This window comes from Erythrolamprus reginae, chromosome 1, assembly GCF_031021105.1.
Source record: "Erythrolamprus reginae isolate rEryReg1 chromosome 1, rEryReg1.hap1, whole genome shotgun sequence".
In the NCBI taxonomy this organism is placed as follows: Eukaryota; Metazoa; Chordata; class Lepidosauria; order Squamata; family Dipsadidae; genus Erythrolamprus; species Erythrolamprus reginae.
The window spans coordinates 140,991,541-141,019,312 of NC_091950.1; the positions used below are offsets into that span (position 1 = coordinate 140,991,541).

Below are 27,772 nucleotides of genomic sequence, written 5' to 3' on the forward strand. Positions count from 1 at the left end.
GCAGATTTCTGTCCTGTAGATATCTTTTAATCTCTTCTTCATCAATATTTTCCTGATCATATAATGTTTGGGGGGGAAATTGTGCTATTCTTTTCTTCTTTCTTGGTCCGTTTTGGATGCAGGTAAATGCAGGGCGCGCACAGAGGCTTGGAAGGGCAAGAAATGGGCTTACTGGAAGTTTACTGGAGGCTCATTTCCAGCTTCCAGAGGGCCTCTGGAGCCTGGGGAGACCATTTTTGCCCTCCCACAGGCTTGAGGAAAGCCTCCAGGCTCTGGGAGGGCAAAAATACCTCCACCCATGGTGCAGGAGGCTGACTAGGTCACACTCACTTTGGCCACACCCATCCTCAATCAAGGAGAGAACCCCTTTCTAAAAATTTTGAAGCCTGTGTCAGACTACTTACAGAAGAAAGTAACAGGGCTTTCCTAGTTCATATTTTGTTAGAAATTTGGTTTATATGTAGCACCTCAGATAAGAGTATACAGTCCCCATGTGCTTTACTGCTGAAATGTTTAGCTGAATTTTCCTGTAGTTGCTGCAGAAAAACACATTCCAACAACATAGTCCAACATTTTCTTCCGCAGTAGCTAAGCCCATTCAACATTATGAAGGTGGATTCTTTGTTAAGCATCAGAGAAAAGCCAAAGGACAGGCATGAGTTGTCTCAAGTACATGTTTTATTGCAGTTTTAAAAAACATTCATGAAAAACAAGGTCAGATTTAAAAATCACTGAAGAAATCTAAAACTTAACTTGGTCTAAAATCAAATAAACGGCTACAAGAACCGGACCTCAGTGAAGTCACCCAAGTTAGGTATCCCTGTTTCACAGACAGGCGTTAAAATTGTAGAAATTTCTCTTAAAACATGCTCTGAAAAACATTAGTCAAGATGCTTGGAAGCCAAGGAAACCAACCTCGAGCCAGAGGATTCCCAAGTCTGAAAATAGTACAAAATACATAATATGCAGCCAGAAATAAAGAAAGGGGAAAAGATCCCAACCCAGCATTTTTAGAGGCCGGGACCAGGGCCTATTAAAAATTCTTCTTTCCCAATTCCATGACCCATGCTCACAAACATTACATGTTTTATGAACTCCACACTCATTTCCGTGCTGTGTGACCAAGAGAATTTCCTGGTGGATTGGGAAGCAGCCCTGCAGTCTGCTACATCCACTGAAACTGCAGTCTAAATGAAAATCCAGTCTAAATGCTTTCCTTCTTGCAACAAACACTTTTCAGTGAAAAGCCATTTCTTCTAAACCAACTTTTCTGATAACCAAGCCTAGGTCACTCTTAATTTTGCCTGTCCCCACATCCTCCCTGAGCATTGCAGTTATAGTCTTAAACAGTGGGAAGAAAGAAACCCTTTGGAGAATGGTAGGCTAAATTCAGAACCAATTCCGTCTGGTTATGTAGTCTGACATGTAGCCCCATATTTCTTCTAGTGTTTATGGCCCTGCCATTAGGGTTACAGCTGCCTGTCAGTGGTACAAAAAAACCCTATTAGTGATCCATCATTAGAAATGATTACTACAAAACACTACCCAAGATTTTTTGATATCCCCTAGAGTTTGTGTCATTTTTTTTTTCATTTACAAGGTGTGGAGGTGTTAAATTGCATGTCCGACTGTGAAATACATAAAGTTGAACTAGAATTTAATGTTCTGGGGTATGAGTTCTTATTTGGTACAACCAAGCCAGGGTCAATGGGAAGAAACTGAAATAGCAATTTTGGCTTAACAAAGCTAGAAGTGGGACTGTCACAAACAAGCAGTCCTTGCAGAGAATAAAGGATGGGGCATCACATTTCCCAAGGCTGTTCTATGAATATCTTAATAGGATGTACTAAATGCAAATATAAATGGCAAACAGTATAATGAGCAGCTTAAGTTGCATATATGCTTCGTATAAAACCAATCAGCTTCGCTCAAATTAATCTGCAGATGCTGCTTTCTACAGTATACTGATTTTCAGCTCCCATAAGTAAACAGGGGGAATCAATTACAGAAATTCAGGCCCAGACAGTGGCATGTCCTGGACATTTGCCAGGACACCTAAGAATGGTACAGAATCTTTATTAACCAGCTACAAGACAGGACTTTGGCCAGTAGAAATTAACATCATGAACTGGTTTCTGTTTCAATGTATATACCAAGTCAATAACAGAGCCATCCAGAGCTGAAAAGGTGCATTAATGTCCACATTGGGCATCTATCGGCATCAGTTCCATATTCTCAGTTTGGGCCGCCAACTATTTTGTGTCTTTTTCCAGTATGGTACCATGATTGTCCTCGAACCTCACTTTGACAGCTTAGCAGTCCACGTGTCACATATGGTTATTTCCATACACAGCCCATGCAAAACGAAGCATTACCTTTTACTCCGAGGCAGCAAATATCAACTCACATGTCTGTTGTTCCAGGCTTAAATGGAGACAGTACAGGAGAAAATAGAGAGACAGACCCTTGGCCTTTACCTGTCAGCTAGAATACTGACAAAAATGAAGGACCTCTGTCATGCAGGAAAAGGCTAACTTTTATGCCCCAAAAGAATGTGACTTCTGATGTGGCTTCTCCATACATATTCCTCCAGCCATGTCTTCTACACGACCTCAACTTTTAAATCATAACTTACATCATTAGAGCTCGGTGGACAATGTATTGAAGATTCTACAGAAGGGACTTCATTATCTGTCCTGACGGTGTTTGGGTCAATCAATATAGCCTAGAAAACAAACCACGTTAGACTTGTCTCCCTTTTCCAACATTCATTTGAGGAATGTTCCCCCCAAACATAAAAACTCAACAATTGGATCATTTTCAAAAGGTATTTTCATTTTCTGACCTCATTCCCGTCAACTAAACAATGTCGCTTGGCGGGACCCAGGGGAAGAGCCTTCTCTGTGGCGGCCCTGACCCTCTGGAACCAACTCCCCCCAGAGATTAGAATTGCCCCCACCCTCCTTGCCTTTCGTAAGCTACTTAAAACCCACCTCTGCCATCAGGCATGGGGGAATTGAGATCCTCTTTCCCCCTAGGCCTTTACAATTCTATGCATGGTATGTATGTATGTATGTATGTATGTTTGGTTTTTATAATAATGGGTTTTTAACTGTTTTTAGTATTGGATTATTATTATATGCTGTTTTATTGTTGCTGTTAGCCACCCCGAGTCTCCGGAGAGGGGCGGCATACAAATCCAATCAATCAATCAATCAATCAATCAATCAATAAATAAATAAATTCCCTCTCCGATTAATTGTTTAATTCACATTCATCTGTCCATTCTAGCTATAATATGCCTTCCCCCCCAATCAAAATCTGACACATAATGACTGGCACACTTTAATCGGAATCAGAAACAATAGCAATAACCTAACTCTAATTCACAGTCCCAGATACAATTATAATTTGGATATTAAATCTCACCTCGTTGGAGTCAGAACGGGTTGCCCGGCACCAAAAATATGCAGTTGCCGATGCAATGCAGAATTCCACAATGGTGAATGTCAACAGCACAACGGCGATCCTATTGCCTGTCTTTTCCCCGATGGAAACAATGATACAAGCAGATTAGCAAATGAGAATCTATCCATTTACTTCTCTTGGAGGCTGCCTCAGTCCATATAGTTGCTTTATTCTGTTCCCAGGGTCCCACTTCATGCTTTTGGAGCCCCAGTACTCTTGCAGACATCTCCTGTTGGGTCTGATTGGTTTTGCTCTACCTGTGTACTTCTAGATCCATTTAATTTTAAAACCATAAAAAGTTGCAGTGGACTTGCAACAGCATCTTTATTTCTAGAAAAATGTTTCTGTATCTCAAATGATCCTATAAGTTTTTCTTAGAAAATAGTGATGAGCAGCAGCAGCAGCAGCCTAGGGACAACTGAGCTGCTTAAAAGGGGGAGAGGGAGTGATTGGGAGAAAGAAGGCAAAAGTAATTGGGGGGAAGAAGAGAAATCCTCTAGAACAGGGGTCTCAATCTCAATTTACCCGGGGGCCAATGGAGGTAGAGTCTGGGTGAGACTGGGCTGCATCAGGTTTTCCACAAGAAAAGCTCTTACAAAAACATTCCAATGTTATCAAATGTCATTTATTTTGTGTTAAAAAATAAAAATAAATTAACAAATTCATAAGAAAAAAATAAATAAATCAGTAATAAATAATGAAAATGAAAATGAAAATGATAATAATAATAATAGTAATAATAATAATAATAGTAGTAATAATAATAATAATAATAATAATAATAATAATAATAATAATAATAATACAGCAGATATAGAAGACTGAAGAAACCACATTCAGCTCCACACACAACACTGAAAAGTGCCATTCGTATCAAACTCAGGGTGAACTAACATTAAACTTTGATATTGAGGTGGGGGCCGCAAGCTATTGTCCCAAAGGCCGCAGTTGGCCCATGGGCCAGGAGTTTGAGACCGCTGCTCTAGAAAGAGGGTTGGGAGAAAATGTCACATCTGGATAAAAGAATTGGGAAATCTTCCTCTCTGACCTTCAGCCCTTTACAAGAGCTCCCCAAAGACCAAATGTCCCCTTCAGAGTTAAAAGGTTCAGAACTCCTTCTCTATTCATTGTGAACAAAAGCCTTTTCAAAGTGAACATATTTGAATATTCAAAATTTAAACTGAGTCATATCCATTCTCTTCCCCTTTGTGATGAAATTATCAGGCCATCCTAAGGACACCTTACTCTAATTCACACTGGAGAACCAATCCAGAAGCAGAAGCAGGTGTGATGCTAAGAAAACCATGCCTAAAGTCCAGTGGTGTCAAACTCGCTTCATCACGTTGTCATCACGTGACTTATTGTGACTCCCCGCACTCTTTGCTAAACTGGGAGTGGACATAGCCAGCATGTGATGCATTCAACTCCTACCCTCAAAACGGTGCTAAAGAATGCTGCACACCAATACAAGTAGACACAAGAATTTTTTTTCCTTAAACACCATCACTCTGCTAAACTAAGAATCTCCTCACCACCTATTCACTAAGGCTGCATTACTATTACTATCAGTCTTCTCATTGTTTCTATCACCCATCTCCTCCCACTCATGACTGCAGGACTGTAACTTGTTGCTTGTATCCTTACAATTTATATTGATACTGATTGTTTCCTGATTGCTTATTTGTACCCTATGACCATCATTAGGTGTTGTACCTTATGATTCTTGTCGAATGTATCTTGTCTTTTTATGTACTGTACACTGAAAGCATATGCTCTAAAGACAAATTCCTTGTGTGTCCAATCGAACTTGGCCAATAAAGAAGTCTATTCTATTCTATTCTTTTCTATTCTATTCTATTCCATTCCATTCCATTCCCATTCCCATTCCCATTCCCATTCCCTATTCTATTCTATTCTACCCAGGCCATAGGCTACAAGTTTGAAACCTCTGGTATAGTCTAACACTACAGAAGGGTGGTGCTAAAACCGTGCTCCAAGGACAATTCCAGTATCTGCACTGCTTGGCAGGATGGCACAGTGGTTAGAGTGCAGCACTGCAGGCTACTTCGGCTAACTGTTAGCTGTAGTTCAGCAGTTCAAATTTTATCCCCGGCTCAAGGTTGACTCAGCCTTCCATCCTTCCGAGGTGGGTAAAATGAGGACCCAGATTGTTGGGGGCAATATGCTGATTCTGTAACTCTAAATTGCTATTGCTATTGGGGGTCCTGGTTTGATTAGAACCAAGTCGGAACCACCCTGGAGGGGTGGTGAAGAAGAGAGACACCATCAGGTTTCCTGGGAGGGGTTGTAACCCCCCCAGGGAGCCGACAAAGAGCTCCCGACCAGCGGCGCTGGGAAACGACTCGTCCTAGCCATGGTGGCCGCAACCAACTTAATTGTTAACTTTAAAGATTGGATGTCTCCTGCAAAAGAAGATCAAAGATCAAATGATGAGTGTGGAAAATAAGGAAGAGGAAGAATCATTATGGTTGGTGTTTAAAAAGTAAGAGAAATAGTAATTAGCTTGAGAATGTATTCCAAATTTATTTTGGAATAAATTGGTGGGGTTCCCAGGAGACAAAACTAGATTTTATTGTTTGTTTCTTTTGGTGGCAGCATTAGTAAAACAACATATACTCGAAACACAGTATCAGATTGGCATAACACCTACTTAGACTATAGGATTATAAATGTAGAAACAATACCAATAAATTATCATGATAGTGTTAGAAGCACCACTGGTTTAAAAGCATGGAAGAAAGCATCAGTCTGTTAAATATGAAGTGAGTGGGGTGGGGATGAGAAACACTCAAGGAAAGGTAAAAGAGGGAGGAAGAGGAATTAGAAAGTGAAGGAAGAGAAGAAGTAGAAGGAAGTAGTAGGCCGAGAGAAGAAGAGAGAAAGTAAAGATGGAAATAGAGATAGAGGAGTAGAGAAAGAGTAAGAAAGTAGGAAGAGGATATGGAAGTAGAGGGAGGGGAGTGTGAGAGAGAATAGAGTTGAAAATTGATGCAAAATAAGACATTGATTTATGATTGACTGATTTAAAAATGTATGTATACTTATATATTCGATATAATTTAAGGTATGTGTGTATTGATGTATAAATGGAATTTTGTAGAGAAAAAAAATGGGGGGGGGACTGGTTAACCGTAGCTTGAACCAGTTTGGATTCAAGTATTTTTGTCTAGGTTTCAGGTGTGCTGGATATAAATGATTGACTGCCCACATGAAATGTTCTTCAGCTGGATACATCCTTATATTTTGAAAGTGGATGTTTTCCTTCTCAAATATACAATAATTAGACTATAAACCCTTCCAATTCCTTTGCTAATGTCAGATACTACTTACACTATGTCTGAACTATTGACACTTACCATCACTAGTGAATACTCGTAATTATCATCTGAATGAAATGGGCCATATACGGTCAGGTCTACTATAAAAGCCAATATTCCAAGTAATGCAAAAATGGCACTGATGATATTCATGGCTTGTGAGCCTTTTACCTAAAAGGCACAAACATTGAATGTTAGGTCATCACAGCAAGAAATGTTTTTACTGTATTCAGAATTTAGGACAACCTTACCCAACCAGGTACCATCCAGATAGATTGTTGGGACAATAGCTTTGAGGAAGAAACCCCTCTAGTGACTTAAAGCATCTTCTAGCATCATCAATCATTGTGTTGCTGATTATATTCAAAGCCATAATAATGACTGGATGATTCCAGATGTTCAAAGTACCAGAGGGACAAATGTTTCAAAATCTTCAGAGCAAATAGCTGGGAATTTGGGACTTGTAATTCAACATGTTGGGAGAGAACAAGGATAGTGAAGAAAGCACTAAAGATGTTACTTAGTTTGGATAATGAAACCTCTGCTAGAAAGCAACCAAGCTCAGAGAACACCAAAGACTCTTAATAGTGAATGTTGGTTTAGAATATTAATACATGGGAAAAACTACTTTATTTCTAGTTCTGCTTCTCATATCTTTGGAAATTCAATATTTTCATAGATAATTAGAAAGTTTCAAGTAGTGTTGCCTCCTACAGATGTTGGTTAGACTGGAGACAGACATGATTTAGAAGGTGATGACAGCATCATATTTTAGTGTTGAGCACCCTAATCTCTGTGGTCCTACTCTCGCCTTTGTTTGAAATACCTGGAATACTCCTCACACAGTCCACACACCCATCTGCAAAATCAGCAATGTAATAAAATGGCATATAATGAAGAGTGCTGCTTTCTGTTTCTCAAAAAGCAAACTCAACTTCCAGAGTTTGAGAAGTTCACCGAGAAAGATGAACCAGTGAGTACCCTCATTCTGAATCTCTTCCTTTTTGGATGTAACTTCCTTTGTAATAACATTAGTCCAAAACCTCCTTACAAAAAGTTTTCTGCTCCTTTCTAGAAATATGGTCAGTAAGAAAAACTCAGAACCTCGCTATCTCCTTGCCTTTCGCAAACTCCTCAAAACTCACCTCTAATTGATTCCCCTGGGCGGTTTCCGCTACCGCTATATGTATGGTCTGTATGAGATGTATGATTGTTTTTATATTAAGGGTTTTAATTTGTTTTTAAGTATTGGATTTGTACTGTTTCTTGTTGTGAGCCACTCCGAGTCCTCGGAGAGGGGCGGCATACAAATCTAATAAATAAATAAATCTCTTCCCAATAGAGAATTACTCAGAGGTAAGTCCCACTGAGTTCTGTATGGATATATGCAGAGGCAAAGAACTACTGCATAGTGGTTACAGAATAATGGAGCTGGAAGTGGCCTTGCAGGTCTTCTAGTCCAACTCCCAAAACACTCAGGGACCTTATAGTATTTCAGACAAATGGCTGCCCAACCTATTATTAAAAACCACTAGTGATGGAACACTCAGCTGAAGGCAAAATCTAAAATAAAATTCAATGCCCTGGGCAGAGCAAGTTACTTTGGGGAACAATGCTTTTGATTATAATAACTGGCATTATATGAAATATTGTGCGGAAGACAGTTAAAATCCTCCAGGAATGGAAAAAGAAATCTCTTCTAAAAAAGTAGTGGGTTTTTAATAGGACAAATGAACAATGTCTATGGACTCTAATGACACCTTCACCCAGTAGTGGGCTACTAGCCGGAAACGCTAAATTGCGCTTGCCGCTGCGGCTCGTAAGGTGCTTCTGCACCTGTGGAGGTAGCAAAATTGTGCATGGAGCCGCAAATGCACCTGTGTTTCGGCATGCACGGAAGCAAAAAAACCTCATGCGCGATTTTGCTACCTCCACAGGTGCAGAAGCAAAATTGTGCTGGGACCGCAAGCACTTAAAAGCCGTGGCGGTGAGTGGAATTTAGCGTTCTGGCTAGTAGCCCACCACTGCCTCCACCCCGGCCTCACCACCCGAATAGTCTCCTCTAAGAGGTTCACATGCATTTAGTGGCTTCCAAACCTTCTTAATGCATGTCATACTTGCTCTTGGGAGGCAACCAACAACATTTGCACCAACCCCAATGATTTCAAAAGAATAACATGCACATAATGAGATCATCAGACAAATGCCACACTTATGTACTTGTATCCCCATGTCCAGCATAAGTAAGGTGTGGCATTTGTCTGATGAAGTTGCCACACCTTTGCTCCCTTCCCCCCACCCCAGGGATGCAAATGCAGTTGTTTCACTGAGATCTTTTCCAGAATCTAAAGCATTAAATTGCAGATCATAGCAAAGAAAAACGTGAGGCAGACTCACCGCACATTCCGTGGGGCTCTTCTCAGCACCAATTGAGAGGCATCCAGAAACAATGAACTGTGTGGAAAGAAGGAAAGTAGTAAACGTTTAGATCTCAATTAAGAGAACACCCTTTTCAACCATCTCTCATGTTGGTAGAAGTGAAGAGGGAGATTGGTACTGTAAAATGCTTGATCAAGAAAGAAAAGCTATCTGTAAACTAAGCAGTGGGATATAACCCAGTATCTGTCCTGAAGGTCAAACATTTAGTCAAGGATGGGGAGTGGGACAAGGGGCTCTTCTGCTAATAATCCATCTCAATCAGATGTGGGTTGTTCCTGGTTCAACCCAGTTCTTAGAACCGGAAGTAGCATGAGGAGGAGGCTCCGCCCACCCACCCAGGATGCTTCTCTGCAAAAGTGTCATGCACATGCTAGAGCGCCTATGCAAACTGGTAGAAATGGGTTTTAGAACCCACTACTGCTCTGAATCCACAGTAAAAATACAGTTTTAATCTGACACAACAGGGGGGAAAAGACAGAGAGACAAAGAAAATAAAAGAAAAGACCCCATAAAAATAGAGTAAAAAGGGAGGTATCAGTAAGAAAAGGGGCGGGAAGAACCTTTCACTTTCGGCTCCATTATTTATTTATTTAAGAAAATTTATATGGCCACCTAACTCACTGTCAGTCACTCTGGACTTCTTTCAAAGTTATTTGCTTAAACACTTTCTATTAATATACAAATCTCTATTAAAAATATTGTCCTATTCTGATATCTGAGAAGTCTGTCTTTTCAGGCAAGTCAGTCTCACATCCATCTATATTATCTGCCTGTCTGTCTTTCTCTCTCTTTCTCTCATCTATTTATCTATCTATCTACTATCTCATCCCAGTCTTCCATCTTGTTCCTAGAACTTGGGGGGGGGGGCGGGGAGGCGGTTCCTTCTCTGTCTCTTGGTAAGTAAAAGTTAAGAGGCACTTTTGCCTTCAAATTTTAGATTCTTTGTTTTGGAGCCGTAGAACAGTACAGTCTGTGCTCAATTATGATTCATTTTAGGGAAAGTATTTGCCATATTTCTGTGTTTTATATTTAAAAGCCAGCTTCCTAACCTTCATTGTCCTCCATTGCCAACATTTGCACTTTAACCCTGCTGGCTATGGTTGTAAATAGTTTTATCAAAGTTATGAAGAAAAAGAATCTATTCAACATAAGCACATAGAACAGGGGTGGATTCCAACTTACCCTCCTGCCAGTCGGCTTCCTCCTGTGCTGCGTGGCTGCACCTCGGAGGTGCATGCATGCGCAGTGCAATCCCCCCAATTTTTAAAAATAAAAATCCACCAGAACCAAAATGGTGACATGTGTGCAGTGCCAGAAACCTGACTTCTGCTCATGTGCAGAAGATGGGAATTTTTTTTTTTTAAAAAAAATTAAAACATTTTGGGGGGGAAATTGGAAAAAAAATTGAAAATTGTTTTTTTAATTTGTTTTTTAAAAAAATTAAAAAATGAAAAAAGATGGTGCCCACAGACCAGCACCAACTGATTTGGTTCAGCCAGCATCAAACCTGGCCCCGGCATTATTATTAGTTGCTGGAAATAGGAAAGAGTCACAGTTTTGATTTCAGGCTTATGTCTCATGCTAATTTTAAGCAAACCTCATCTTAAGCCTCATATAACAATGTACACAAAGATACAGAAGAATGCTGGGAGGATACTAATGAAAAGTGAACCAGGGTGATCAGACTGATGACCAGTGTGTGACATATGGAGAAATGAAATTGGGTGAACCATTGATGGGTTGCTCCCAGTTCGGACTGGTTTTTATAACCGGTAGCGCCAGTGCCAGGAGGCTCCACCCACCCGCCTAGGATGCTTCTGCACAGAAGCATTGTGCACATGGGGAACCGTTGGCAAAGTGATTTACAACCCACCACTGGTGCGAACAGAGACAACTACATAAACACAGGTGTAAGAATATGGACACCTACACAGGAAATGGGTGGTGAAATTGTTCAGATGACAGTCACAGAACTGAACAGGAATCAGACTTAGCATAGACAGTACCTCACACTGCTGCTTCATACACAAACAGACTTTGCTGGATGCAGTTCTCCTAAAGCTAGCAAAGAAACATCTGGGTTTATGTATAATCTGTCAGGCATTGTACTTTCCAGATTGGTCTTATTATATAAAAGTGCCTTTGCTCTTAAGCATGAAGATATGGACATAGAGTTTACATTATAAAGACAAAGACTTAACCACAAAAAGATTTAGACAAAACTTCCATGGTATATCTTCCTGTTCTCTACAAAGACTATTCAATATTTATTAGATTATTTCTATATCTTTGTATTGGCAACTTTACATCATTGTGTCCAGGTAGACTTTGCTGAGGGCTTTGGTCTTTTCTCTCTCTCTCTGATAATTATTCTTAGAAGACATTCAATTTATTTGTCACATCACCTAGGAGATCCTTTCTCAATTTTTCCCCATTCTCTCTCTGCATCCAATGCATTGGGATATATAAGAATGCAATTTATAGCACAGTATGTAATAAAACAGAACAAAGAACACAGCTTGATTTCTAGGTTGAAAAGGCACAACAAGAATGAGGAAAAATTGAAAAGTGTGTGGGAGAAAGGAAATAAGAAATGGATGCCAACAACAATTCAGATTTAGACACATCTAAGACTAAAAAAAAGAAGTGTGTGTGTGTATTACAAGACAGGCTAGTTCCAAGCCATATGCCAAATAAACATCTGGTAGGAGGACAATTTGCCACTTTCTGGATTGACTGGAATTTGTTCCCAAACGAAGGAGCCATTTTATGAACAAAATAACTAGAAGAGCCTCATATGTGTTCATTAGCTCTGGCCTTAAAGCTATTTATTACAAATTAAATCTACCAGTATTAAGATTTGTATTCTAAGAATTATGTTTAGATAGCATAAGAGTTGGTGGTAGTATAAGCACTTAATGCAGTATTTTGAATTCTAAATGAGTGAAAAATAAGTAAATTGGGAGGGGGGGCATCCAGAGTGCAAGAACAGCCCGTTGAAACTTTTCCAGGATGGATGTACAGTGTTCCCTTGATTTTCGCGGGTTCAAACTTCGCGGATAGCCTATACCACGGTTTTTCAAAAAATATTAATTAAAAAATACTTCAGGGTTTTTTTCTATACCACAGTTTTTCCTCACCGATGACGTCATACATCCTCGCTAAACTAATAATTTTTGCAAATAAATAAAATAATTATTGTTAATAAATAATTATGTTTATAAATATCAGGATCTCTAAGTGTCTTATTCAATGGTGAGTACCAGTAATAATGGTGAGTAAATGGTTGTTAAGGGAAAGGAAAATGGTAATTTAGAGGTTTGAAATGTTAAGGGAAGGCTTGTGATACTGTTCATAGCCAAAAATGGTGTATTTACTTCCGCATCTCTACTTCGTGGAAATTCGACTTTCGCGGGCGGTCTCAGAACGTATCCCCCGCAAAAATTGAGGGAACACTGTATACTGACATCCCATTCATTGTAGAGAAGAATTTTGCCCCAAATTCTTTCTGAGTTGCAAACTTTTAGACAAGTAGATGCAGCAGAGAAGTAGCAGTTTTGTATCTTTCTGTTGGTATTCAATAATCACCTGGTTTATTATTTATTTATTTATCAGATTTATATGCTGCCCTTCTCTGAGGACTCGGGGCAGGTTACAACATATAGGACTTGGGGTGGCTTACAACATATAGTTGCAGTGGTGAAATCCAATTTTTTTTGTTTACTGCTGGTTCTGTGGCAGGGCGCGGTGGGTGTGGTGGATGTGGCAGGGGAAGGATACTGCAAAATCTCCATTCCCATAGCCGGTTTTTCGAACTACTCAAAATTTCCACTACAGGTTCTCCAGAAACTGCTGGATTTGCATTAAAGTGAAGAAATATCCTATTAACCACAAAAGTATGAATTATGAAGCCATGATTTTCTCAACTGAAACATACTGTACTTTATGAATAAAGAAAACGATGACATTAAAGTAGACTGTTCATTGGAAGCATTAAAAATGAAGTAAAAGCTTAATTGTGTTGGACGTCTTATCCAAACATCACTGGAGAAGACGCTCATTCTTAGAAAAAACTGCTTGACCAAATACAGGGTGATTGGATATCCTCTCAGATGACGCAAGTAAGAGATTACAAGAACTTAAAAAAATAACTTTTAACAGACAATCATGGCATCATGATGCTTATCAGGACAACAACAATGTGATTAAATGAGGGAACAGCAATTCAGATCCAGGCGACCCAGAGATGGTGGCTTTAAATCCTAATTATTTGTTTCTTAGATTTATATTCTAGCTCTTCTCTAAGTGCTCAAGGCTTACAGAAACAGAGGGATTTCCCTTTATTTTATGCCCACATCAGCAATCCTGTGAGGTGGATTAGGTTAAAGAGCGACTGACCCAAAGATATTCAATGTGAACCCAGAAACATTTCAAATATGAATGAGGTTCTACCCATTTTGCAAACCAATTGACACTATTTGCAGTCCACATGTGACCAAGACACTACTGAACACTAATGACTTGAAGTGTTCTCCACATGTCTTTGAGGCATCACAAAACTATATTGGCTTCAAATTTCTTCTCTCTGTTGTTCACCCCTGTCCTGCCTCTATTGCCTCTAGTTCAGTTGACTGCCATCACCTATCAGTAATTCCTCCTCAAAAATGGGTGAGAAAGCCTTGTGTAATGTCCACACCCTGAACATTTTATAAGAATAAAAAAGAGGGCATTGTTTGAACAAAAGATAACTAAGATTGACTTAGATGAATCTGTCATTCAGGACTGGTGATGAGGCAAAGGGAACGCAGAAGAAATAAGAAACTGCCAAGGTGTCTTTGCATCCATATTTGGCAAAAGTGAAGAAAATACTCTGTACAAGCTGAGAATGAAGTGTAGGGGTTGATTAAATAATTAGATCTATGGGTTCAGCCATCCTCCTGTCTATACCTTTCAGATCTTCCAAACTGGAAATCAGTTGTCTCTGATCCCACAAAACACCATTCCATAGCATCAGAGAACATGGTTTTTGGAAGAGCTGCCTTCCCTCTTAATACTTCTTCCAGCCTTGGCGTCAGCTATAGAACAAGGACAACCTGGGCTCTTTTAACTTGTTACACTAAGACCAAGCAATGGCTGGCAGGGGTGGGGGTCGTCTGATGCATTTAGAGTCTCCTTCCCCTTTCATGGCACATTCTCCCCTTCCATAATGAGTTGGAGGGATCCTTCTTTCAAAGCCAGATTTCTGAGACCAGGATTGACTCAGAGTTGAGGTGAGTACAGGGGAGAGGCAAATTTGTAAATTCTGGACTTTCCGACTGTCCCAAAGAGAATAATCCTGGGAAATAATGCCCAGTCATATCAACCCCACACCTCAAGTAGTAATGAGTGCTAGGCCGATTCCAATTCCTGAAGTCTCTACATACAGCACCAACTATTTAATGAAGTATACAGATTGTGCTCACAGAAAAAAATGCCACAAAGTAGTCTGTTTAAGAGGAAATGATATATTAATGTTAAGATTAATATTGATATCACTGTAATATTAATAATCTGATTCATCACTTCACTCTGAATTTAAATAAAATGAATTTCAATACTTTCCTCAATGTTTTTTGTTGCATATTTGTCAGGCAAATTAAAATAAAAAACCCTAAAGTGAGAGAGAAAGAAAGCAAGAGAGAGAAAGAAGGAGAGATAGAGAGGGAGAGAAAGAAAGAGGGAGAGATAGAAATAGAGTGAGAGAGAGAGAAAGAGGGAGAGGGAGAGAGAGAGGGAGGGAGAGATAGAAATAGAGTGAGTGAGAGAGAAAGCAAGCAAGAGAGAGAGAGAAAGAGGGAGAGGGAAGGAGAGAGAGATAGGGAGAGAAAGAGAGAGGGAGAGATAGAAATAGAGTGAGAGAGAGAAAGAAAGCAAGAGAGAAAGAGAGGGTGAAAGAGGGAGAGAGAAAGAGTGAGTGAAAGAGAGAGAGAGAAAGAGAAGAGAGAGAGAAAGAGAAAGAGAGAGGGACAGAGAGAGAAAGAGGGAGAGATAGAGAGGAAGAGAGAAAGGGGGATAGATGGAAAGAGTGAGAGAGAGAAAAAGAGAAAGAGGAAAATGAGAAAATTATGGAGAGAAAACGAGGGAGAGGAAAATGAAACAAATGAGAGAGAAGGAAGAAATGAGAGGGAAGAGAGAAGTGGACAGGAAGGAGGGAGGGAGGGAAGGGAGGAGAAATGGAGGGAGTTTCTTGATTTAAGTTTAAATTTACTTGTTAATAAAAAAGTATAAATTATTACTTAATTACTTCTTGTGTTTGTTCCCATTTTGTTTTTTACTTTAAATAAGATATGTGCAGTGTGCATAGGGATTTGTTCATAGGGTTTTTTTTTATAGTCCTGCCCTCCAACAGTCTGAGGGACAGTAAACTGGCCCCCTGTGTAAAAAGTTTGGGGACCCCTGCCCTAAACATTTGCTCTCAGAAGCTATAGCTTTTAAAAAATGTCAACAAGGTTGACACTGAAATACCACCAAGATTTCTCCACTGTCATGCCGCCACTCTTCTGCTGTGTGAAAAACTAGCAGTTTGACAATATGTGGGCCCTTTTCCCATGGTTGCAGGTTGCTATGGTGGCTGGGTTTGGAGAAGCTGGAGAGCAGTCAACACTGCTTAGAGACAGGAAGAGGATGCTGTATTGCTATGGAAAGGGAGGTAGGAGAAAATGCAGTGGGTGGTTCGACCCCAGAAGATGGAAGATATGAAAATCCTTGCCAATAGGAAAACAAACTGCCCACAAGGGTTGCAAAGCTTCAGTGATTCCAAGGAAAACGCCAGCCTTGCCGCTATCACTAATGAAACGGAGCAGGCTTACTCGGCTCCCAAAATAGATGGTGAGAGCAATGGTGATGATTTGTTAGGTCTGCCCACTCCAGAAGACAGTATAGATTCACAACTGATCCCTAAAAGATACCAATGTATGTGTGTGGAAGAATATTTTAAGTGACAACCTTCTGCGAGATAAAATAAGCCTTTCGTAAGCTCCTTAAAACCCACCTCTGCCGTCAGGCATGGGGGAACTGAGATATTCCTTTCCCCTAGGCTTATACAATTTATGCATGGTATGTTTGTGTGTATGTTTGGTTTTTAATAAGGGTTTTTTAGTGGTTTTAAATATTAGATTTGTTACATGCTGTTTTTATTATTGTTGTTAGCCGCCCTGAGTCTACGGAGAGGGGGCGGCATATAAATAAAAAGAAATAAAGAAATAAAGAAATAAAGAAATAAAGAAATAAAGAAATAAAGAAATAAAGAAATAAAGAAATAAAGAAATAAAGAAATAAAGAAATAAAGAAATAAAGAAATAAAGAAATAAAGAAATAAAGAAATAAAGAAATAAAGAAATAAAGAAATAAAGAAATAAAGAAATAAAGAAATAAAGAAATAAAGAAATAAAGAAATAAAGAAATAAAGAAATAAAGAAATAAAGAAATAAAGAAATAAAGAAATAAAGAAATAAAGAAATAAAGAAATAAAGAAATAAAGAAATAAAGAAATAAAGAAACAAACAAACAAGCCATCTTTTTTTTTAAATGTAATTTTGTAGTTTGGGACTTGCCTTTTTACCTCTCCATGGTTTAAAAAAGGCTATTAGCAAGCTGGAACAGGAGGAGAGAAGGGCTACCAACATTGTGAAAGAATTGGAAATCAAGTCCAAGAGGAATGGTTCTAAGAATATCTAGCTTAAGAAGCGACGTCATTACTGTCTTTAAATACTTGAAGGACCATAGCATTGTAGAGGATTTAATTTCCAATTGTTCGAGGAAGAAAAGACTAGAATCAATGGGATGAAACTTCAAGGATTTAGAGACAGATTAGAGATTCCAAAGAACTTCTTGACAGTAAAAACTGTCAATCAGTGGGATCTAATTCTTCCACGTCAATGAAGGTTCTCAATAGTTTTCAACCTGGGAGTTGGGACCCCTTTGGGGGTCAAATTACCACTTCACAGGGGTTGCCTAAGACCATGGAAAAAGACAAATTTATCATGCTGTTAGGAACTTAAGCTTCTGTTCTGGCACCTTGGAACATATTTTTGCAATCCAACTAACCAGGCGTTTACAGTGGGGAGTGCCTCTGACCTTCCTGCCAATCAGCTTAAACCTCTGTTGGGAGAATTGATGCTAGACTTATGGTTGGGGATCACCACAATATGAGGAACTATATTAAGGGATCGTGGCATTAGAAAGGTTGAGAACCCCTGAATTAGAGGCTGGATAGTCATCTATTAAGGGTGGTGTAGTGTATCCTGCAATATGTGGGGGGTGGGGTGGGGGATTCGGCTTGATGTCCACTAGGTCGCTTCCAACTCTGTGATTGTTTCATACATGCAGCATATTGAAATTGCATTTTAAAGCAAATGGTAAGCATGCAGTAGAAGAGAAAACAGGATATGTTCCTTCAGCATGAAACTGAATCCACACACTAATGCTATTAAATCTCAGAGCAATGGTGTTTATATTTAGAATTTATATCCCTTTCCTTTTTTAAAAAAAGAGAATGATTCTCTATTTCCCCTTCAAACTAATGATGCTTTTAACAAAATGGAAAAAAGACATTTAGGCCAAAATGAAAGTACTTCATTGGCAAGAACATGGTAGGAATAGAATTTTTAAAAAATTACAAGCTAAAAATGTCAACTCTTCAAAACAAAAGAAAGAAGGAAGGACATGCAACTTCGTAACATATATTGTTTTGAACAGAGGACAATTCTCCACAAGAGCTAAGAATGACTCATGATGGATCAGTCACTTCTGAAGAAATCAGGCAGGCACCTGAAGGTTTGTTCCACAACATCAAAAGAAATATCAGCTAAGCACTTGGTTTAGCTGGGAGGAAGCATCACCGAATTCATTGAGGAGGAAATGTATAGGTAGTCCTTGACTTATGTCCACAACGGAGCTCTTGAGCTGTTAAGTGAGACATTTCTTAACTGAGTTTTGCCCCATTTCTGTCTCAGTGGGTAAGGGAATCACTGCAGTTGCTAAGTTAGTAAGTCGATTGTTAAGTGAATCTACCTTCCCCATTGACTTTGCTTGTGAGAAGGTTGCAAAAGAGGATCACAGTGACCACAGACACTGGAACTGGCCTAAATATGAACCAAGCATCTGAACTTTGATCGCATGATCATGGGGATGCTGCATAACTGCAAAGAAAACAGTCATAAGTCACTTTTTTCAGCACTGTTGTAACTTTGAACGGTCACTAAATGAACTGTTGTAAGTTGAGGAGTACGTGTAATTAATCATACAACTCAGGAACTATTTTTACTTCAGCAACTGACATCCTGTCTCTTTCTCACCCAGGACCTCCCACCACCTTTCCTCCCTTCTTCTTCTTCTTCTTCTTCTTAATACAGTATATAATCTCCGTCTCCTGCCCATTTGCTCTTCCACCCTTCACCACTTGTCTGGAGGGAAAGGAGGTTTCTCTGGTCTGCAATACTCACGGATGCTCCTCCCAAGAAGGGAATCTCTCCAGATACAAATAATGAGGTATATACACTGGATAGGGTGCTGAGAATGATCCCAAAGCTAATGTGTATGAAGCCAGTCATGATCTGGATGGTCTGTGGGAGCAATCAGAGTAATAACACTCAGCACTTGATGGATTAAATTCAAACATGCATGCACGCCTGCCCACTCACACACCCATGCACAAATGTTGAATATGTCTCGAGTCCTGGACATAAACTGTTTCAACTCCTATCCTCAAAATGTTGCTATAGAGCATTGCACACCAAGACAACTAGACACAAGTACAGTTTTTTCCCAGGACAGAACCCTGGGGTACCCCACTGCCAAATGCCATCACTCTGCTAAACAAATATTTATTTATTTATTGATTGATTGATTGATTGATTGATTGTTAGAGTTGAAGGTGACCATGCAGGCATCGAGTCCAACCCCCTGCCTGAGCAGGAAATCCTACAACACCCCAGCCAAATGGCAGTCCAATTTCCTCTTGAAAGTGTCCAGAGTTGGGGAGTTCACAACCTCCGCAGTCAGGTTGTTCCACTGGTTGATTGTTCTGACCGTCAGGAAGTTCTTCCTTATTTCCAGGTTGAATCTCTCCTTGGTCAACTTCCAGATGTTGTTCCTCGTTCGGCCCTCTGGTTCCCTGGAAAATAGAGTGATCCCCTCCTTTCTGTGGCAACCCCTCATATACCTGCATACTGCTACAGTATCATGGCCCTTTTCTCTAGGCTATCCATGCCCAGTTCCCGCAATCTCTCTTCGTAAATCTTGCTTTCAAGTCCCCTAATCATTTTGGTTGCTCTTTTCTGCACCTTCTCCAGAGTTTCAATGTCTCTTTTGAAGTGTGGTGACCAGAACTGGATGCAGTACTCCAGATGTGGTCTGACCAGGGCATAGTAGAGTGGTATTAATACTTCCCTGGTCTTGGAGCGTATTCACCTATTGATGCAGCTTAGAATTGTGTTGGCTTTTTGGCCACTGCTGCATATTGCTGGCTCATGTTTAGTTGATTATCCACCAAGACTCCGAGATCTCTTTCGCAGTCACTACTGCTAAGTGGGGTTTCTCCCAGGCTGTATGTATGTCTAGTTTTTTTTTTACCTAGGTGAAGGTCTTTGCTCTTGTCAAAGTTAAACATCATTTTGTTAGTATGGGCTCACGGTGTTAATCTGTCTAGGTCTTTCTGTATTTTGAGGAAGAGAGATTTTTTTTGTCCAAACTTTTTTTAGCCCCCCCCCCCCCCCCCATGTTCCCCAGGATTTTGAAAATATGAAAAATGTGCCGCGGCTCCAAAAAGGTTGGGAAACACTGCTCTAGGGTGTTTGGCTACCCCCGGCAGCTTGGTGTCATCTGTGAATTTGATTAGCTCCCCTTCTATTCCCTCGTCCAGGTCATTGATGGAAATGTTGAAGAGTATAGGGCCCAGGACAGAACCCTGTGGTACCCCGCTGCCTACTTTCTTCCATGTGGATTTAGAGCCGTTGACGACAACTCGTTGAGTGCGGTTGGTTATCCATCTGCATGTGTTGTAATCTACCCCATTTTTTTCTAATTTGTGGATTAGGAGATTGTGGTAAATTTTATCAAAAGCTTTGCTGAAGTCCAAGTATATGAGATCTACTGCATTGTGTTGGTTGCAATTCCCTCAACACTGTCAAAGTATTTACTAAGTCTACACTATTATTACTAGCAGTTTTTTCTCATCATTCCTATCACCCATCTCCTCCCACTTATGACTGTATGACTGTAACTTATTGCTTGTATCATTAAGATTTTTATTAATATTGATTGTGTTCTGATTGCTTATTTGGCCTCTATGACAATCATTAAGTGTTGTACCTCATGATTCTTGACAAATGTATATTTTCTTTTATGTACACTGAGCGCATATGCACCAAAGACAAATTCTTTGTATGTCCAATCATACTTGGCCAATAAAGAATTCCATTTATCTATCTATTGAATGATTATACTGACTTCAAGGGTTTGGCACCAGAGGATCTCCTGTCCCATATGCTTGCCACCTATTTTATCTTTAAAGCAGTTTTTGCCATCCTGGAGATTTGGAGATGTGTAGGACCTCACAATCAGGAGATTGTGAGTTCTATCCTTGGTAGAGGCAGATATAGTTCTCCAGTTTGGGCAGGGGGTTGGCTAGATCACCTGCAAGGTCCCTTCCAACTCTGTTCTTATATTAATGTCAACTTGCTCTGGTCAACTTGCTGCAGCCAACTCTCCAGGGCCAATTCGCCACAGGACAACTCTCAATGGGATAAGAGTTACACTAATATCGAAGAAACAGTAGAACAGAATCATTGAAGAAAGGATGCCAAAGGAGGGACATGTGGACGACAAAAATTAAAATTATTTTTAAATTTATTTTAAATAATTAAATTTATTTTTTTACTACCACACTGTGGGCATGGCTTATACAGGACGCCCTGCATTGTTGAACTGTCACGCAATGAGTTGTCTCGTGATAGGTCAGCCGTGTTGAGTTGCCCTGAGGTGAATTGGCCAATGAGGTCGGTTGTTCCATTCCGCCCCTTTTCTTCTACTCAGTTTAGCCAAAGGTTTGGGAAGTTGCGCTGTATCAGGCACTTCTCTCTCTCCTCAACACTGCCCTAAATTTTATGTTGCAGATTATCAGCTTCTAAGTAAGAGTGTCTAAAGATTAGTGAGAATAATTTATGATTGCTAGTGGAAAGAAACCAGGGTTTATAAATCTGTTTAATTAACCATTCATTCTGACAGCTGCTAGTAGATATCCCCTCCAAAGTTAGCCCCAGTTTAATTCACTTTCTGCCAATCTCTTAAAATGATTTTTTCCCCCAGCAGGCCTGTGGATCCTTTGATAACAGGGACCCCCACAGGTTGGGTATACATATGTGAGATTCTGATGCAGACTCCCAAGATCTGTGCCTAATTATTTTTAACAATTACTTAAATTTGTTTTAATTGTTTTATTGCATGCCACCTAAAGGCACATTTGTGAGGTGGCAGCCAGGAGTGGGCTGCTGCCCGGACGGGGGGGAGGGGACCGGGACGGATGGACACATTGGGTAGCAAAAATGAAGCTCCACCCCAAAGCACCCAATTTGCACTGAAAGATGCTGAAAGAAAATGCAGGGCATCCTGTATAAGCCATGCCCACAGTGTGGTAGTAAAAAAATTGGTAGCCCTTCACTGGTGGCAGCTACAGACAATCCTGGGGCTACAACTATTTGTTCAATGTTAAAACAACTATTTTAAAGTTATGATGGCACTGAAGGAATGCTGACTTCTGGTAGTTCTGGTCATTGCAGCATCTCCCTGATTATGTGACAGAGATTTACGAGGTTCCCAGCCACTTTCCTTCAAGCAAAGTCAATGGGTAAGCCTGCAAAAAGTTGGAAGCCGTGGTCACATGAGGTCCTCACTTAATGACCTGCACAGTCCTCAATTAATGACAACTGGACTGCTAGAATTGCCATTGGTAAACGACATGGTCACGTGACCACACAATTCATGCCTATATTGCTTAGTTATAGCAATTGTAGTCCTTACTGCTATCATAAGCCAAGGACTACCTGTATGCAAATTTATTGAATGAATGAATGAATGAATGAATGAATGAATGAATGAATGAACGAATGAATGAATCCAGCTGACTCTGTGTCTGAGGTTTGGGAAGGAGGTTGCTCATTAGCCGAGAAGTATTTATACAATGAATCAAACTACTACTAGGGCTCCCAGGGCTCTGTTCTCATATGGTCCTTATCTCAAACAGGGCTAGCTAGAGGTCATAGAATTGTTTTACATGGGCTGTGCTTAAGTGGATTTATATTGGAGCTACCTAGTCTGCATGAAAGGAGGAATTTATGGGAGCATTCTGGTGTTCCTATCTGTTTGGAGCCTACCTGTTGTTGCCTGATGCACCATTTTCAGATACATCAAAGATTGTACAATGCTGTGGATAATGTTCTGAATTGTGACAAGTAAACATACGATAGATCCTCCTCACACAGGGAGCATCTTAGGCAGTGAAGGGCTGAAATTTTTTTTACTACCACGATGTGGGCGTCGCTTATTTTGTAGGTGTGGCTTGTCAGCCATGTGACCAGGTGGGAGTGGCTTGATGATCATGTGACCAGGGGTAGCTTAAAGGTCATATGATTGGCTTAAAGGTGGCCAACTTGACGTCACTCACGTCAAGGGTTTGAGTTAGGGTACCTGGCCTCTCCTCACCTCAAAGAGATACAATTTCCCTATCTATTTACTATTACTGAACATCCAAAATATACTATTTAATTCTATGTATATATGCCATATGTGTACATACATATTACACACAGGCACACAAAAATATACATTATCTACTATATAAACTGTATGTGTTTGTACAAACGCACACACAGCTCTTCTAAAATTATACACATTCAACCTCTTTTACTGCGATAGGAAAAACATATACAGAATCCAGAAGGGAAAAAAAAGAAAAACATTCAAAAAAAATTCTACCGGTTCTGCATACCTGACGAAAATTTTTCTACTGATTCAGACCGTGCCCGTAGGAGCTCATCACTGATCTTAGGCCTTTTTATTGGTTGCCTTAAATTAACTAATCCTAATGTGGCCCTTCCTGGATTACATCTTCTATCCTCACTATTCCCCAAGCAGCCAAGCAAAGTCATTCTCTGTGGTGAAGAAGATTGCCATAGTAGATATAAGGACTGGGTTAAAACCAAACAATGTCGCTTGGCGGGACCCAGAGGAAGAGCCTTCTCTGTGGCGGCCCCGACCCTCTGGAACCAACTCCCCCCAGAGATTAGAATTGCCCCCACCCTCCTTGTCTTTCGTAAGCTGCTTAAAACCCACCTCTGCCACCAGGCATGGGGGAACTAAGATACACTTTCCCCCTAGGCCTTCACAATTTTATGTATGGTATGTTTGTATGTATGATTGGTTTTTATATAATGGGTTTTTAAGTGTTTTTTTAGTATTGGATTTTGTTGTACTGTTTTACTGCTGTTGTTAGCCGCCCGGAGTTTGCGGAGAGGGGCGGCATACAAATCCAATTAATAATAATAATAATAATAATAATAATAATAATAATAATAATAAAAAATCCAGCTTTTCATTCAACCCATATTTCACAAATACAATATTTTCAAGAGCAACTTTTTACTTCCACCTGGCCTAGGTTCATTTGAGCACTCCTGTTTTTACTTTTAGTCTTTTGACAATAAACAAAGATCTAGAGTAAACAAATACAGAAGAGTAACACAACAAGCCCTTGATTTACTTTAATTGAGGAGAGAATACAATACACAGTATTCTCAAAACGTCCATTAAAACCCAAAGTATATATCATTTGTGTCAATCAACGTGATTTTTATAACAACATCAGTTTCATCACTCATAAATTGCCATAAAAATCATCAAATTAAAGTTTAATTTAATTCCCTTGATCAATTAATTTTGATGCAACAGCCTTGCTTGTTATTTCAGGGGATAACTGGATGGAAATGTTATCAGTTGCATTTGAGGTCCATTACATAAATTGAGAAATTCTGAATGATTCAATTGGAGCAAGTTTCATTGTACTAAGGAAACCCTTATTTCTACTTGATTTTTATATTTTACTTCTCCTTATGGAAGAATTCTTAATATATTCCCTCTGTCTTTTAGACACAAATACTGAATATGTGTGTTTAAAATTCAATTTCTCACCTTTGGATGGCAAATGAATTTTTATGGGAAATTAAGCAGAGTTTTTGTTTTCCTACTTTGTTTTGTTCTGCTGCAATTTTTGTTTCTTTGTTTGCTTATTGTGGATGGATGGATGGATGGATGGATGGATGGATGGATGGATGGATGGATGGAGAGGGGAAGAAGGAGAAGGGAAAGCAGAAGGAAGAAAAAGGGCAGAATTTTCAGAATGGAGTCTAATGTTTGTACATAGTTACTATAGTGTTGCCAGCCAGGCTTACAACAGTACAGTGGTACCTCTGTCTACAAACACCTCTGCTTACGAACTATTCTAGATAACAACCGGGTGTTCTTTTTGCCTTTTCCCAAAAACCATTTTCCACTTACAAACCCGAGCCGCTGAAACTGTAACAGGAAAAGGCAGGAAGAAGCCTCCGTGGGGCCTCTCTACGAATCTCCGGAGAGGAAACAGGGCCGGAAAAGGCGGGGAGAAGCCTCCACGGGGTCCCTCTAGGAATCTCCTGGGGGAAAACAGGGCCAGAAAAGATGTGGAGAAGCCTCTGTGGGGCCTCTCTAAGAATCTCCTGGGAGGAAACAGGGCCTCCACCCTCCCTGTGGTTTCCCCAATCGCACACATTATTTGCTTTTACATTGATTCCTATGGGAAAAATTGCTTCTTCTTACCAACTTTTCTACTTAAGAACCTGGTCACGGAACGAATTAAGTTCACAAGTAGAGGTACCACTGTATTTGGGGGGATTACATGTGGGAAGATGTATCATTATCCTCATGTTAAAATGTGCAAAAGTTACTGGATTGCAGTCAGCAAACTCCAGACAATGAGCCTAGTAGCTTTGGGGTTGCTTGATTAATTTTTCCAAGTTAAGAGAAACCGATGCATCAGATGAGGTTGGCAGCTGTCTAGGAGGGCAAATGCCAGTCAGAGCAAATCAGTCAGAACACATCTAAAGTGGCAACATGCCATATGGCTGTCTTTACAGAAGGCATTCCTTTGTCCAGGGCAAGCTGAAAGACCCAGGAGAAAGAGAAAGACAAAGGCATAGAATTGCTCATAAGTAGAGGGGAGCTGGAATGGCAACAGTGCGAGAGAACAAGCCATCTGCTCCCATCTTCCCCACGAGGCCTGGTGTTTCTCCATAAAATCATCGTTGCTAAATGTGACTTTTGCCTATGCAGATCTACCTTCTGCTTTGTGTGTGTGTGGAACCTTTTTTTTTTTTTTAGGCAGAATATCTGGTTCAAAAACAGATAAAATCTGCCATCGATAGGTGCCCACCCACTTAACTGAAAAAGGTGTAATGGGAAAACCTAATGGGGAAAATGTTAAAGTGAGCCTGATCAAAGTTTCTGGATTTTCTATTTTTAAAAAAACAAAACAAAACCCAGATTATAATATTTATTTATTTATTTTATTTTATTAATCTTACTTATATGCCACCCAATTCCCAAGGATTCTGGGCGGCTTCCAACAAAGAAAAACAATATATAAAAACAGTTTTAAATATTTAATTAAAACCCTAATAAAAACATATATAAATCTCACTATCACTCATGGCCGTATATGGATGATTCAATCAACGGCCCCAGGCCTGCTGGAAGAGCTGGGTCTTTATTGGTTTGCAAGAGGCCGATAAGGTTGGGAGGATATGGATCTCCAGAGGCAGCTGGTTCCAGAGAGCCGGAGCCACCACAGAGTAGGCCCTGCCAGTCTACATTGTTTGGCTGACGGGACCTGAAAAAGGCCAACACTGCGGGTTATTATTGGTCACTAGGAGCTATGCGGTCCCAAATATAGGCTGGCCCTAAGCCATATAGGGCTTTATAGGTGGTAACCAACACCTTGAATTGCATTTGAAGACTGATTGGGAACCAGTGCAGCTTGCGCAGCCTTGGTGTGATGTGGGTGGCACACCCACAATAGCTTGCGCGGCTGCGTTCTGGACCAATTGAATTCTCCAAATGCTTTTCAGGGGTAGTCCCATGTACAGAGTGTTGCAATAGTTGAACTGTGAGATGATAAGGGCTTGAGTGGCCATATGCAGAGCCTCCTGGTCTAGGTTGGGCCACAATTGGTGCACAAGGAGAACTTGTGCAAAGGTTCCCCTAGTCAGAGCCGATAGATGTTGATTGAGTCTCAGCTGTGGATCTAGGATACCCAAATTGTGAGCCGGATCTGAGGGGGGTTATTGTTTCCCTCACTAGAACCAAGAATGGACAGTTGGTTTAGAGGCAACACCCACAGCCATTCAGTCTTGTAGGGGTTGAGCTTGAGTCTCTTAACTCCCATCCAGACCCTCACAGCCTTCAGGCACAGGCACATTACATCTACTTCACTGAACTGACATGGGGTGGAGATGTAAAGCTGGGCATTGTCAGCATATTGCTGGTACCTCTGCCCATCAATCAATCCTGGGCCTAGAAAGCCTAGAACTACGGAGCCTAAAACACGATTTGAGTAATGCCCACAAGATCATATGCTGCAACGTCCTACCGGTGAATGACTACTTCAGCTTCAACCGCAACAACACAAGAGCATGCAACAGATTCAAACTAATACTAACCGCTCCAAACTTGACTGTAAAAAATATGATTTCAACAATCGAGTTATCGAAGCGTGGAACTCATTGCCGGACTCAATTGTGTCAACCCCTAACCCCCAACATTTCTCCCTTAGACTCTCCACGATTGACCTCTCCAGGTTCCTAAGAGGCCAGTAAGGGGCGTACATAAGTGCACTGGTGTGCCTTTCGTCCCCTATCCAATTGTCTTTCCTTTCTCTCACTTATCATACATATTTTCTTTCTTTCATATATCCTCTCCTCTAAGTTCACTTTTACCCTTATATATATTACTACATGTCTATTTTTCTTCCTATGTATTTGTGTATTGGACAAATGAATGAATGAATGAATGAATGAATGAATAAATAAATAAATAAATAAATAAATAAATAAATAAATGAAAAAATAAATAAAATGCCAGCAGATTATCTCACCCAGTGGTTTCATGTCTTGTTTCCTTTTGTTTTTGGTAATCCCTTATTTCTTTAGAACTTCATCTTCATTTTAATACTTTGGCACACTCAAAGGCACTTCGAAAAGGGACTTAGTAGTTGTGACCTGGGCAAGCCCATCAGAATACCACATCTATTCTTAGAAAAGCATTTTTGTGTGCTTCCATAGCTGCACAAAAGCACTGACTCAGTTGCAGGATTTCCCTTTATAATCTAGCTGTTTATTTATTCAGAGTTTCTCCATGACTGATACTCTTTAGAGAATGCATAGTGATTTCTGTACAAATACAAA

At 40.1% G+C, this 27,772-nt stretch overlaps 1 protein-coding gene across 1 annotated transcript; it reads right to left on the bottom strand.

The window, feature by feature from the left end:
* Positions 1-660: 660 nt before the first annotated feature.
* LOC139158736 (membrane-spanning 4-domains subfamily A member 12-like) lies at positions 661-24,949 on the bottom strand. Its single transcript, XM_070736068.1, has 6 exons — positions 24,834-24,949; positions 18,728-18,847; positions 9,204-9,260; positions 6,846-6,977; positions 3,430-3,540; positions 661-2,725 (listed from the first exon to the last, which is right to left on the bottom strand). Exons 2-6 carry the CDS (start codon positions 18,833-18,835, stop codon positions 2,603-2,605), a joined length of 531 nt encoding a protein of 176 aa, XP_070592169.1. The 5' UTR covers positions 18,836-18,847; positions 24,834-24,949; the 3' UTR covers positions 661-2,602.
* Between the last annotated feature and the right edge of the window lie 2,823 nt (positions 24,950-27,772).